Raw genomic sequence first — 14720 nt, forward strand, 5'->3', positions numbered from 1 at the left:
ATCTCAAAAATATACAAGAACAGCCCCCAGGCAGTGATGCCCTGCCTAATGGCCCCACCTAATTTCCCCACTGAACTACATACTGTGCTATAAGTAGTTCTGGCACCTGCTGAAACTAGAAATGTTTCTTTCCCTGAAACCAGACACCAGCAGTGGTTAATTACTACATCCCAAATTGGCACAGATTAATGCAGCTTCACTGAAGCCAATGAAGCTTCATGGAGTTATTCCTGCCCTGGCTCTGAGTCATTAATAGGTATAGTTCTGACTATTTTTATGCTCTTCAAATTATTTTGTTAGATTACAAAAGCAATTATCAGCTCAAATCTGTTTTTCCTGGTTAGAAAAACAACTTTCTCTGTTGCAGTAAATTATTGGGCTGAGTTTTTCTTGTGCTTGTTTTACGTGGACTTAACCAATCAGCAAACTCAGCTGTATGAGAGCCCCAGAAATGGGGCTATATCACAGTGGGGGCTGCACCAAATTTGTTTCTTTCCATGTATAGAGGCATTATAATAGATATACATATGTGTGTATGTATATACACACACTGCTACATGTCCTGCGATATGTATATACATGCATGAAGTAGCTGCTTTCGAACAGTCTGGATGTGTAATTAAAGTGGAAAATCCTGTAGTTAGAATTTTCTTGATGCTTGGAGAAGTGGATCACTATAGAAGTGACTGCTGTGGCTATACGTGAACTAAATTAAAGCTGTGGCCTGAGAGGCAGAGTCAAAATAGCTGGAGCCAGGATCTAAACAGAGCTAGGGTTCAGACAAGTCACAAAACTAACAAATTAGGAACTGTTTTGGGAGTACTGGTTTTGGACATTTTCAGTTAGAAAAATTGACATGGAATAACAATGACCAGTAACTTTCCCCTTAGAAGCACTCACCCAGGAGGGAGTCAGATGCTTTTATTGTAATACTACCTCTAGTGACTCTGCATGGGTTTTGCAGCCTGATCCTAAAGCCCTCTTAAGTCTTTTTTGAAGCAGAGGTCTTGAGCAGGAGCAACTGTGCTACTGCTGTACTACTGGTACCCATATTGCAAATGGCATCCTGCCATCTCCAGCAGCAATACTGCTGCTTTCTAGTTGATCTGTCATCATGTGTAGCCATACGCATGCCTTGCACTGTCTTAGAGATTGGTTTCATGGGGACATGGTTAAGACAGAGGATGTGATGGAGTATGTACCCCCTGTTAAGCTTTTGAGCTCTGAGGACTTTTATTATGTTAAAAAAACCACCACACTTGCCTGGTAAATTAAGAACAAACTGCTTTAAAATTAGCCTATCAAGATCACACCCAGGGCATGCAACCCCCCAGTATACATCTGTGTGCGCAAAACAAGTTAAGCAACAAAAGCAGCTTTGTATCAAAATAGTTTATTAAAACCAATAAGAGACTTCATTGAAGCTTGCTGTCCTCAAGACAGAATTATGACATTATTGCAGCATTCAACACAATCATAATCCACATAAAAATATAATACTATACAGCTCCTGTTTGCCTTGGCCAAGTTTTGCCCTCAGTCTGGCCTCATGCAGCCCTGCTGACACAACCCAGCCCTGCATACTTTAGTTGCAGAACCTGTTCCTCTGGGAACAGAATTATAACCCTTCCTCACTTCACGCTGCACAGTGCTGTTACTATCTGGAAGTCGCACAGAAACCCAACGTGTCTCTTTGCAGCTAGAGGCAGTTTACAGAACCAGTATGAACACACCAAGTGACCGATGACAGCAACACTGGTCGATGTTTAGGAAAACTAAATATGCAACCAATCACTCAACTTCCCAGCGCTCTGCAACTGCACAGAGCAGCTTCTGTTTACAAGAAGGAAGCTCTGTTCAGACCTGCTGCATCACCACCACAGCCATGACAGAAGGACTCTTATACTGTATGGTTTGGTGTAATGCATGGAGTCACCTTTCACTGCAGCACTTGCAGAGCAGTGCATCGCCAGCAGCTGGCTGGCACGCTTCTGCCATCATCTCTAAATACCCTCCAACAGAGTCACTCTTTGCCATCAGCTTTGCACCAAAGTCAGTATTTGTCCTTGCACCGTGGCAGACTGAGCACTCGGTATCTCAGTCTTTCAGGTCAGGATGCTGCCATGAAGCACGGCTTGTTTCCTCACCAGCTGAGAGGCTGCTTCTGGCTTTTCTCCATCGCTCATGTTCCCTGGGCCACTCTGGTGATGGGTGTCTTCTTGCACAGCTCCTGATAGAATTCAGATTCCAAAAACCGTGGGTAAGAGTTATTCTCCATTAAGCTGTAAACTCTCTTCTGTGCTGCACTGAAGCAGGTATGCGTGGCTTCTTGAATATTCTGTGCAATCATGTTCTTGGTTTGGAAGTCTATGTTTATCTGAAATAAAAAAGGACATTTACTTTTGAGAACTGAATTCAAGTAAGTACAATACACTATAAAAGTTTCTGAAGCGGTAAAAGAGGCAAGACCCTATTACTATAGGGTTAAACAAATGAAATGTCCTTTAAGAAAATTTTTCTTTAATATAAGAAAATTCACATATACTGTCCTTCAGTGCTGACCTCAATACATTATAGGTGTTAAATGCAGCTGTTGACTTTTCCCAGTTAAGATGGAAACTCTGAAATACTGCTTGTGCCATTTTCCATCTTGGTGAAAAGGCAGTTAGGGAGAGTTAGGTTCAGACACAGATATTAACAGTGAGGTATGTACAATGCAGTTTGACATCTGTATCTTAAAGTGAGTTCAGAGAAATAAAGAAAGGGTATAAGAACTCATAGAACAGGGCACTTATGTTTAAACAGGTTTTCTTTACCTCTTTGGGGGCCTCCTTTTCAATGAAGTCATTGTAGATTTTTTTTGCTTTCGATGTCAGCTTCTGGGGTGACTTGGTTTTCTTGAAGTCCTCACAGGCCAACCAGAACTCAATGTTCTCTTCGCAGAACTCGGACTTCAGAAAAGCTCGGAAAGCAGCAAGACCATCTAGCAAAAGAAAAAAAATACAGATCAATTAACTCTTTCAGGAATTTTGAATTTACCTATTGGTCAGATCTGTTTCTACCAAAACATTTTCCTGTAGTTCTGGTCTGGTTCTTTCAGGGATATCATAGCAATAAAAAAAATTCCACCTTTACGTATGCAAACAAATTATCACTCTAACAGCTTGGCAGGCTTCACTTTAAGTCATTTATTTTTTGAGGTAGACAAAAAAATGAAAGCCATTTCTAGTCAGTATGTTCTCTTTTTTGATGCCTGCATATATATTAAAAACCCTTTCTGTAGATGGGATCTCCTGTGTTAACCTTTACACTGGAGTAAATATGACTGCACTACAAACCTCTGGAATTTTTTTTTTACAATGGAAAGGATGACTCAAGTTCAAAGAGCAAAGAGTAGTATTATCTCTTAGTCTTTTTGCTCTGCTGTTGACTGCTTTTCCATGTAGAGATACAGTAAAATCCTGAGATCATTGAACTTCTGTGTTGCAGCATCTTTCCCCAGTTATGGGGACGCATTTGTCTTGGTGAAGCAGTGAGCTCAGTGAACAAATGTTCTTTTCACATTTGGCAAAGCCAAGCCAATAGGTACAATTTTAACTACAAGGGTTACAGAAAAAATTCCGCTACAATGAAGTGTTCTTGATGTTTTAATATTAGTTTACTTTTTTTTTTAAAGAACACTTCCGTGACTTTTCTCTTGAAACAGTTTAAAGCATTTAACTTTCAAGACCAGAATCAAAGCTATTTATGTTACAAAGGTACAATGCTGACACACAAGGAAGCAATCTCTTACAGACATATAAACTTCACCATCTCTTTGCTCTTGAAAGTTACTTTTTGAAGACAAACTTACATTTATTAGCAAGAAGTTCATCAAAGGCTTCTGACCAGAGCTGGGCTTCTTCAGGGGAAGGTCTGCATAAAGAGACAGAGAACATTAGACTCCACTGCTCAAGCTTTATTGTTTTTGTAAAACACTTGAGTTATTTAAACAAAGTCTCTTTCTCCTAACTTACCTGAAGTACTTGCGGTGTTTCCCCACTTTCTTAGACTTCATTTTAGTAGAATTGGAAGAGTTCTGCAGGAAGTAGCTCAGCCTCGTTTTCCAATCTTTAATGCTAGAAGAACAAAGAAGATGCGCGTTAAAAATGACAACTCAAAAAGCTTTGGACACCAGCCCCTTTCCTGGCAAAAGCTGCAGGAGTTTTGCAGACATTGCTCTGCCAGCCCTGTACCTAGAGAGTCGCCCAGAGCACCTGTCCGAGGACAAGAAAACTATTTTCCCCTCGCTTAAATCAACAGATTCGCCCGCTAGCCAATGGCTAACGTTAGCCAAGGTACAGCTGCGGGTGGCAGAGGTGGGCAAGCTGCTCTGCTCCCACCGACGGCCCGGCCCTGCAGCCCGCTTCCCTCCGGGCTCCGCGCATGGGCGCCTCCGGGGCTGCGGCCCCCCGCGCCCTCGGTGCCCCCGCTCTGCCCCGGGCGGCCGGGCGGGACTCACATCGTCCTCTTCATCCTGCCCTTCTCCGCCTCCTCCGCCTCGCTGCGGCGGCGGCCGCCCCGCTCCATCCGCCCGCCGTCGTGCTGCAGCGCCAGGAACACCGCGCTCTGCATCGCCACCGCGCTGCCCCGCCGCCGCCCGCCCTTATAGCGCGCCGGGGGGCGGGGCCTCCCCGCCCCGGGCGCCGCCCCGGGCCCCGCCCCTGTCCCCCGCGCGGGGAGGGCAGGCGGCGCGGCGAGCGGGAGGGGCTTCTGGTTGTCCGGTAAGCCGGTGTGGGAGAGCTTTGCCTTCCCCCCAGGATTACGTCCCCTTTTTTCCTTTATTTTCTTTTCCCTTTCTTTTCTCCCCCTCCCCCCCCTTCTTTATTTTTTCCTTTTATTTCTTTTTTTTTCTCTTATTTCTCCGCCCCCGCCCTTGCCCTTGGAAAGCTGCTCGCCGGTCGCACTGACATCCCTCGGGAAGGGCGCCGGTCCCTGCGGCGCTGGCAGGGGGGTGGCCGTCCTTTCTCTTCTGTCAACAGAAACGTACCCTGCCTTTCTGCAGATTTTTTTTTTTTTTTAAAGGAGAGAGAGACTTCTGAGTGCAGCCAGTGCACGAAAAAGGATAAGGAAGGACTTAGCCATGTTTCCTCAAAAAATGAAGTAACCGTAAATTTGAATGTATGGTATTTTTGGTGTCCACCTCTCTGCTAACCCAGGCTATTTATCACTTTAATAAGCTGTCTGCACATGTGTTTTATCTCTGTATACTGTTGCCACCTACCAGTGAATTGTGTAAATTACTCCCAGCACACGAAGCTGAAATCGCAATGACTTACTCCAGCCTTCGGCTTGTTGAAAAGGCCATGTGGTCCTTCTCAGCCGTCTCCAGCTGAAGGGTATCACATCCAAAGAATTTGGATGTAAGAATCATGTGAGTTTCTCTTTAACCTACTCCGCTTTTCTGCTCTTTTCTCTGCGTGTGTCTTCCTTTCCACAGCCCTCTGCAGCACGTATTTTTCTGCCATAAAAAGCAGTGTTCGGAGAGACTGTTTGATTCCCAAAACACGGGCTGACTTCAACGCGATCATGTAGCATCAAATGTCTGATCTGATTTTAGGTAATCACCGTAGTCTTACCACCTCTCTGCTTGCCGAATATGCACAAAGCTGTGCAAAGGCGTTTTGCTTTAAGTGAGATGTGTGGAGAAAATGAATGCCATTTAATTCATGAAAGCATTTAAATAAGGATGCTTTTCAGTGCTGCCTGTTGTAAGTCCTTTGCAGTATATATTGATGGTCTGATAGGAAAATACAGTTCCATCCTCTAAATTTTACCAAATCACTTCAAATGATTTTTGCAACAGGCAGCTCTTAGTCTTGTATATAGTACATACATTTATTAATGGAAAATTATTACGAGGGTGTTACCATGGGAAGGAGGAAATGTGGAAACACTAACAGAGGTAAGGCTCTAAGTGCTGTAAAAGCATCAGTTCCAGAAACTTTATATGGGGGAACTTGCCAAAGAAAAGAGCAGGACAGGCAGTGCCTGTGTGATGGATGGAGCTGTGCTGACCGGCTTCCAGGCGCTTCCATCATCACTCGCTCTGAGTGCCAGGGTCAGCCGAGCTGTGCGGCTGTGAATGACTTGGGCAGGGGCTTGCAGGGAGCTGCCGAACAGCCCGTAACACGTGTGAGGACGGGAACACTCGCTGCACATGCGAAACTCGCAGCACGCAGCCTCCTGGCTGGGGGGGGGGGGCAGGCTGCCTTGCCTCAGAGAAACAGATCGAAACAGCCCTGGGCCTTACCCAAAGTAGAGCCTGTGTAAAGGATCAAATGCTCTGCAAGGAGAACAGTACATCCTCACCTTCCACCTGACTTGTAGGAGCTTCCCCCGTTTTCGATGCTGGTTTCAAGTTTCTTTCACCTGGTTCTCAAACTTGACTGGGGGGAAATGTGCCCAAGAACAGTGGGAACTGGAAAACTTCAAAGTCTAGTAAGCTACAGTAAAGTTTGGTTAAGCATTTATATTTTGGGGGCTTACCCGTAGCACACCAGAGATCCTGCTGATGTTTGAAGCCTGACAAAATGTTTTCTTGATGGTCCTGGAGGAGACTTGCAAGGGTAGAGCTGGGATATTCCCAGCATCTGCCAAGTTGTAAAGTTGGCAGTAGTCAGCGTATGGAAAATTGCAGCGTGAATCATGTATTTGTCTGATGATACTTTTTATTTTAAACTTTTTAATTGCTTCTTTCAGATACCCATAAAAATTGAAGTGACAGTTAAGGAAGGTAGTTATAACATCTGTAATATCTTTAAGCAGTGGAAAAAAATAAATAGTGTTCCAGGTAAAAAAATAAGCTGAATATGGAATTGTGAGGTTAGATGGGCTTATAAAACATACTTACTGTAACATTTGGTTTAAAAACTATTTAGATTAAAGTTGAATTTTATTGGCTGCATTAAGGTATATTTTTAGTTCCCATTTTTATTATACCTTTAACGCCTGGATATCACTGTTTTTTCAGTAAAAGAGAAACTTTACAAAATACTTCCTTGTTTCATCATGCTGTGCCATGTGTTTTCTGGCTAGGATGCTAACCTTTGCCAGGGGGTCAATTACACATCTCCGTCATAAAAGGTATTTTCCATTTATGTTTAAAAAAAAACCAAAAAAAAAAGCATCTGACCTCAAGCAATGTCATCAGTGTACTGTACAATGAGCCAGTCAGGCCCGGGATGGCAGAGGGGATGCGTCGGGGAGGGGGCCCCTGGCTGCCCTTGAGCCGCCTCCCCCGGGAGCCGGCCGGCTGCAGCACCAGGCACTGCCTGCAAGAGCGTTTGGGCTCGCTGAGCCGTTTTAGATACACCAAGCCTAAGTATTACTTTGTTTTATCAATTTCTAGTTTTTCAAAGCAAGGATGGCAAAATGGCTGAGTTCGCCTTTCTGAAGGTGGCTCTGGTTTCACACCGATGGTGCCACACGTTGACTTGGCAAAGTGACATTTGGCATCTCAACCCTGTCCTGCATTGTCTCTTGCAACAGTACTTTGCAAATTTCAGGAAAATTAGGTATTACCGCTTTCCAGAAAAGCCCCGGATTGCAATTGCAGCACAGGTTCAGGTGTGTAACACAGTGCATAATGCTGCTGAAAAATAAGTGCCTCCATCTGGTGATGCCTCTCGTCGGGAACGGGGCTGTGGGGTTTGCGACCCTGCCTGTGTGACTCAAAGCAGCGTACAGACCAGCACTCCAGATTTGTCTGTGTGTACGCTGACCTCCGCTCTTTCAAAACAGTGAAGCTCTTGGTAGCTGAGGACAAATACAAACGTAGCGCCAAAACTTTTCCTTTACGTGCTTCTTAAAGCTTCAGTCTATTTCTGTAACACTAATCTCATTGTCAAGGAGCAAGGCCAACGGAAAGTGGTGGCGGGGGGGAGCCTATAGCCCAAACTTTGCTATTGAAGGCGGTGAGAATTTCGCTATCGCCTGCAATGAAATCTGATGTCAGACGTTTAATGACACAAGCTCTCACCCTGGAGATCACACTTCTCTTTACAGAGGCTTTCTTGAGAATGTTCTGTTCTTTTTTCTGCTTATACAATTCCTACGAGCATCAGTGATGGCTGGATGTACAGAGAGCTGTAACATATGCAATAAACATCCAGGATGGAAGATGAGGTTTTTTTCCGTCTCAGTTACGTTATATGTTGCAATAGCTATGCTGGTCTTTTCCAAGTCCCCAGTGAGTAGTTGTTCTTGCTGCATAATATTTAAATCCATGCCTGCATTTTTCTGAAATGCCAGTCCTTGTTCCTTCTTTTTGTAGAGAAGACTTGGATGATAGGAAGGAACATGAAAAATGGTCCAGAGACGTTACAGCTGAGTTTCATGAAGCCAGGAGGGGCGAATATGCTTTTGCATGGTAGTTCAAACCATGCATTAGAGTTATTTGAGGGATGCCTTATTGAACCCTTGGTGTCTCTGAGTAGCTGAAAAACCATATTCAAGAGAAGGAAAAAGATGTTGAGCTATGTCTTTTTGTTTTGTAATACAAATTGCAAATTACACAGGTGCACTTTCCTGTATTTTTACAGTGTTCTTTTTTAATTTACAGCTGTACGGTCCTGGCGCTGTGTCTGTGAGATGGTTCATGTAAGCGTCAGAACAGGAGATCAGCAAAGAACGCCGCTGTGCTGCTCATAATAGCGTCGACTGAGCCTCTGTTCTTACCTCTCTTTTAGGCTGCCTCTTCTCTGAGGCACAGGGGACTGATAAGTGCTTGTACAAAAGAGCACAGAAGTGCCCAGCTCTGGGTGCAAGCAATATGCTTCTGCGCTGTGCACTGTTAAATAATAGCAGTCAAGCATGGTATGTATGGTGGGGCGCTATTTTCTAGATGAGTATTATAATTGCCACTCTTTCTGGTATTTTTTGTGTAAGTGAAGATGTTTACTCAAACCCTTAGTCTGATTCTAATTCTGTTCATTGCATTCTGCCTTTCTAGTCCCTTTTACAATTCCAATGGCATGTAGTGTGTGTGGGTGTTGTTTTTTTGGGTTTGGGGTTGGTTTTTTTTTTAATTGCTTGAAGCTTGCTGAGCTCAAGTTGTTGCATTCTCTGACTTCGGCTCTGCAGGCTGTGCCTGGCTGGCTGTTGTGCTTCCCCCAGTACTATTTTCCGGTCATAAAGCTGAAAACATGCAAATCATAAGAAGCCATTTCTGGATCTAAATTTAGCACTTCTGTGGATTAACACTAAGACTGGACCAATTCAATGTTCAGTCTTTCCTAAATAGAAAATAAAATGTATCTCATTACAACTGGATCTCGTTTCACTTAACAGCAAAATCCTCTGTCTGAGCAATGTATAAACTAGACAGACCTCTCTGAGAACTCATCATTCCCAGCCCTCAGCCACCTTGTTTTACATAAACACTCGCATTAGTTTATAGAAGTTCTAAAAATACAGCTGAAATTTATCAAAAAGTGGATAAACTGGGACTATATGCGTACGTGCAGCGTTGCCGTTATGTGGATGCATATGTCTCTGTTCTGGTGACACTGTAAAAAGAATATGAATTTAGGCATTGAGCACTTGATCGTGATTCCACCTCTACCCGCGGGCTTTTGGAAATGTTCGTTTTTAAAGGGGAGACACTCAATAACGGCAGGCCGGAGGCAGAACAGCGGGTTCCCTGAGGACCCTGCGATGGCTGTCCTGCTCATGTAAGATCTGCTTTATCCCTTCTGCAAAGACAAGCTGAAAGGAGACCCGTTAATATAGTCTGCATTTTAAAGGACAGGACATTCTCATATTCCTTACGTCTTTTGTCAATACAGAAAGCAAACAGCTTAGCAAGAAGCAGTGTGTTTTTAACAATGAAATTTTCTTAGCAGATACGAGCTGGGTTACACCATCTCGGGTAAAGAGATCTGATTAATCTTGTTTGAGGTTAACTAGGTGATGCAGAACACTGGCTCCGTGTTCTGTTCAAATTGCAGTCTATTTTGTTGCCCTCCCCCAAAGGCTGTATTTGTTAAACCAGGTGTGCAGAGGGACATTAAACAATCAAACATGTTTGTTAAATCTGGATGTGGGCACCATCTTTATCATATTATCTGCATGTAACACAGTCAACACACAGTCCTTTTGATGACTATTTAATCCATGTTAATGAAACTCTCTGTAAATGCCTAAACGGTATTAGTCGGATATTGATCTAGAAAGTCTCCGTGGCTTAGAAAATCAGTCCCTTTTACAACTCCTACAGGTGAATGCTGTCAGGACCACAACAGTGAGAAGGCTGAAGATTAGAGTACGGAAATTTTTGCACCACCTAAGAAGTTCAAATTTTTGAAAATAAGCATTTCTTTTGAAATGGAAATAAAATGTCAATCTTTCCTATTTCATGATGGGCAGAAAAGTTTAAACAAAACAATTTCTTGGAACAACCTGATCTCCATGCTGGGTGGAACTAGCAGAGGTTTAATTAGACTTTCTTAGTGGAAAATAAAAACACTAGCAAAACATCGAATTTGTCAGTGGAAAATTTTTCATTTTCTTAAAACTATTTTAGGGTGGTATTTTCTTTTTATCACTTTCAGTGTTGCAGTATAGACTTTTCTGTGAAAAGTAGAAGGGTAATGAATGTCTTTCAGATGTGGTAAAGGATGCAGGGTAGTGGAGAGGAGAGAAAGCACTATCTGAGCAAATCCACTTATTAAAGTCAGAGGACGTTTCATCTGAGTAAGGGCAGCCTTATACCCTTTCTACTTATCATATTGACAAAAACTATTCCAAAGTTTGTAAAGTTAAGCTCTCTAGAGTTAGAAAAGGCCAGAATGAAGGTTTCCTGTGCAATATTAGTAATCCCACATTTATCCAGTGGCACCCTGGTCTACTCCCAGAGTGAAGGCTGGGAGATACACGAAGGACAGAGTGATACTTGTCTGGCTTCCTCAAACTGTGGAAATTCCCTCCTGGCTGGTTAAAGAGTACACTGAAGTGGTCAGACCGTACCCAGGATTGGACTGAGAGTGCAGACTGTCTTGCAGGTAGCCTGGGAGAGAGACATAACCAAGTAGCTTCACAGATTAGTCACCCCCTTAATGCCAAGCGTTGCAAAATAATGTCTCAGTCCTCCAAGTATGTTAGTTGTAGGCAGGTACATTGTTCCCCTAGAACATTTTTCTCATCAGCTATTAGTTCAGCGTTCAAACAGGTCTTCAGAGCAAAGCAATTCATAGCTGACTTTAGGTGAATCATTCCATGTGGAAAATAGCAGTCCAAACTTTGAAAATCTGTGGATAGAATAATAATGTCACTTCTTGGATTTGAATGCATGTTAAACAGGTAAAACTCCACACAAATTAGTAGAGTCTAACTGCTGTTATTCCAGTGTTAGACTTACTCAGAGCAGATACTGTCACGGCATACAACGGTGACAGGTAATTTTGTGTTAAAGAAACATTTTCTGGGATGTTTACAGTGCTAGGAAATGGCAGCGCAGGACCGTACATTACCATTGGTTGTACTTAGAAGTCTAAGAGGCTGCATATGACTCATTGACTATGTATTGGCAAGCTCTATTTTAAATAGACGGTAGCTGGTTCCACACTGTGTCACAGCCTTCCGTTAGGAGCTATGATGAGACCTCTACATTAATGTACCCAGTATTTTCCTGGTTGCAAGAAGATGCTCCGCAAGGGTTGCTTGAAGCATCATTGACAAATGAGAGCAAGAAACCTTAATTAACAAAAGAACCAACAAAAATTTAAAATTTCTTCACTGACCATAAGTACTAAAATGTACCAAATAGATAAATTAAAATAAAAAAAGGAAGTCTTGCCAGTTCTTAAAGGATGGTATAGATTAATCAGAGGTGTCAAGGAGGAGACTTGAATATGCCTGTGAACAGACTCATATCTGTAAGTTTGGTAAAGATCTAGAAAGACTGGCAAGCTGTGGAGCCACCCAAGGATATTGGTCAGCTCATTTGGAACCTCAAAAGACACCATAAATCCTGACCTTTACTATCCCCAAGATAGGGTGAAAGACATGGAGTCCTGGGAAGAGAGTGATCCTCCAGCATGCATCTGGAGGAAAAGGGAGGCAGAACAGAAACGTGTCTCCCCAGTTGCACACAAGCGGCCAAATGTTGCCTGAATCTGACCGTGGACGCTTCCTTCGCTTCCCTCAGGTGCGACCTTGCAGATGAGCATTTCTCTCCTGGCTGGTAGCTTCTTTTCAGAGATGAACAGCTGCTGCAGATGAGGTGCATGCTCTGTGATGTTAGCTATGATTTTACCTGATCCCTTCGGTAAGCTTTTCTTAACACCAAACTCTCTTAAAAATGGAAACCGACTGTGTGGCAGTTCCTAAACATACACTTCAAAATGGGGTCCTTCAGTACTTTTTCTGATACATGTTGCTCTGAGGTGTGATGTGAGCTGCAGTTCAAGATCTGGAATGGTGAACTTACTTAACAGCTAACATAAAACTAGTGTTTAGTTGCTGTGGATTTTATTTTTTTTTTTTTTTAAATCAAATTGTTTACTTAATCTCTTTGTTTTAAATAAGTTTGGGGTTTTGGTAGCTTTCCAGCAAAAACTGTTATTTGAAGACTGAGACAACATTCCTGGCAAGTCTGGAACTTAGAAAGAAATCAGGGGATGAGATGGCTGAGATCAGCTTTCTGGGATATACTTGCACGTATCAGGAATCATAGGAGGTACAGGTAAATTACAAGGAGGAATGGAAAGAAGAACAAAAATTATCTTGAGGAAATTGCTCCCTGCCATGTCCTATACCAATATCCACTTAACAACCAATGCTCACTGTATTGATTATCATTTGCTTGCTTTGGCTACAGGAGAACTGAGGACAATTTCTTCCATGCATTAGGGAATTATTCCTTCTTTGCATAGTGTATTTTCCTTATTTCAGGCAAATACTCTAATCCATATACAGTAAGCAGTTAAGAGAGATTAATTTCGCATCTGTGGACAAGCCTCTGAGGAATACAGTGCACTGTAGAAGTAACAGGAGCTGTTAGTTCTAACAAGAGAGTTCATTTTAAAATATCATATATGCCTAAAAGCCAAATTAGAACAATTGTACAAGCACATTAAGTTATGAAAGAATGAATAGCCACTAAAACCTCCCAGGACTTCAGCATCTAAATCAGACTGAGGTGGGTTTTCCAGCGTAGCTCAATTATGGGTCCATTCGAAGACACTCAGATCAAATGACCATTATTTTCTCATTCTTTCCATAAGGCATTTATAAGCAGCCCCAAGTTTATTCAAGTCACTGTGTTTACTCTGATGGGAAAAAAGATTAGGCAATGCAAAAAATCACAAGAGGTGCCTGAGTTTGAAATGCCAGAACTTCTGTAACAACTCGAAGACTGGAGCAATGATGGGACTCAACAGCAGAGAGGACCTTCAGCGCTGCTGGTGACTGCTTGGTCCGCGGTTTTGCGGAAGCTGCTCTAATAGTAGAGAGCTCCCGTCAATGATAAAATGTCCGTGTGGTAACGCAGAAAGGAATTTCTTTCTGAACAGTTGTCTGATGCCCTTCTGCTGGACATCAGCAAACTAGTGATGTGGTTAGGGGATTCGTGCGCCTTACTATTAACTTCAGCTGAAGGGGTAACGTGCGCAGCGAATACGAGGGTGATGTCTTGGTACGCGTAGGGAAAATGGCATATATTTACTGAGAAATTCAGAGATTATTTGTATGGGGAAAATAGCAAGTAGAACAAAGATGAACACTCTTAATCTCCCTGGTTCATAATGTGCTGCATGTTTAAGTGCCAGCTCTCGGGTGTGAATTACTATGTATTTCTAATCAGAGGCATAACCTCTTGACTATCTAAATGTGTGTTTCAAAATATGGAAAAAAAAAAGAGTGTAGGTGTGCAGAAAATACTGTGTAAATTGTATATTAACTTTGTTATCATTGTGTTTAATAAGTAACTGCGTTTTTCTGTTACTGTCATTAATGACTGATGTTGACATAGTGTTTGGCACCAATTTCATAGTACCATACTTCTGTTGCTGCTGGTAAGTGGTAAGAACATGGCTTCAGTCACTACTATGACTTTGTCTAGTCACTAGTTGACTTTATTAATGGCCTGCAACATAAAGGCTCAAAATGTTAAAAAATATGTTCATTATATCTGGTTTTCCTGACTTCCCTTTACATATGGAATGCATCTTAATTGTATTTTCCTTACATATTTAACAGAGAAGGGATGGACGTTTGGAACTGGGTGCAGAATCAACACATGAAAAACCTCTTGAGACAAGAGGATATTTTTGCATTGACGGTTTCTATACAGATAGGTTGCAAGTAAATGGAGAGTAAAGAAGGATGTGGTGGTTTCCTCTGCTGTAGTTTCTGCATTTTGGGGGGTATTACACAACTACTCTGTATGCATCATACAGGCCTACTACTTCGAATATTTTGTACTAAATCTTCTGTCTGCCCCATATTATTTAATTTGCATTTATTAAAATTAGCAAGTGGGGAATTGCACCAAAAGGTTATTGTAACAAAATTCAGTTATAATTAGATCTGAGAAATCAACAGCTTTTTATTAAACTGCATCCCCACTTTTTTCCTCCCTCATGGACACAGTATTATTTTGGGGGGAAAAAAACATCTGAAATCAGGCATGTATTTTCCTTTGCATTCATTATATCTCGTAACACCTAGCAGACGCTAAT

General features: G+C 42.4%; 2 protein-coding genes and 1 long non-coding RNA gene across 3 annotated transcripts in view; 2 read left to right on the forward strand and 1 right to left on the reverse strand.

The window, feature by feature from the left end:
• Nucleotides 1-1377: 1377 nt before the first annotated feature.
• Nucleotides 1378-4639, reverse strand: RGS2 (regulator of G protein signaling 2). Its single transcript, XM_009462581.2, has 5 exons — nucleotides 4502-4639; nucleotides 4017-4118; nucleotides 3854-3915; nucleotides 2817-2983; nucleotides 1378-2377 (listed from the first exon to the last, which is right to left on the reverse strand). The coding sequence occupies exons 1-5, from the start codon at nucleotides 4612-4614 to the stop codon at nucleotides 2183-2185; spliced, it is 639 nt and encodes a 212-aa protein (XP_009460856.2). The 5' UTR covers nucleotides 4615-4639; the 3' UTR covers nucleotides 1378-2182.
• A 72-nt stretch (nucleotides 4640-4711) lies between these two features.
• Nucleotides 4712-10230, forward strand: LOC148052177 (uncharacterized). The gene is made up of 3 exons (XR_015698921.1): nucleotides 4712-4763; nucleotides 5065-5413; nucleotides 8603-10230. It is a non-coding gene; the product is annotated as an uncharacterized LOC148052177 (long non-coding RNA).
• A 1912-nt stretch (nucleotides 10231-12142) lies between these two features.
• LOC148052178 (uncharacterized) overlaps nucleotides 12143-14720 on the forward strand; it is a 97820-nt gene continuing 95242 nt past the window's right edge. The window contains exon 1 of the mRNA XM_087730399.1: nucleotides 12143-12187. Within this exon, the coding sequence (XP_087586525.1) occupies nucleotides 12143-12187 (45 nt within the window). The remainder of the gene's footprint in view (nucleotides 12188-14720) is intronic.

The sequence above is a fragment of the Nipponia nippon genome, unplaced genomic scaffold (assembly GCF_047370975.1).
Source record: "Nipponia nippon isolate SJK-2023a ecotype South Korea unplaced genomic scaffold, ASM4737097v1 scaffold_5, whole genome shotgun sequence".
Taxonomy (NCBI): Eukaryota; Metazoa; Chordata; class Aves; order Pelecaniformes; family Threskiornithidae; genus Nipponia; species Nipponia nippon.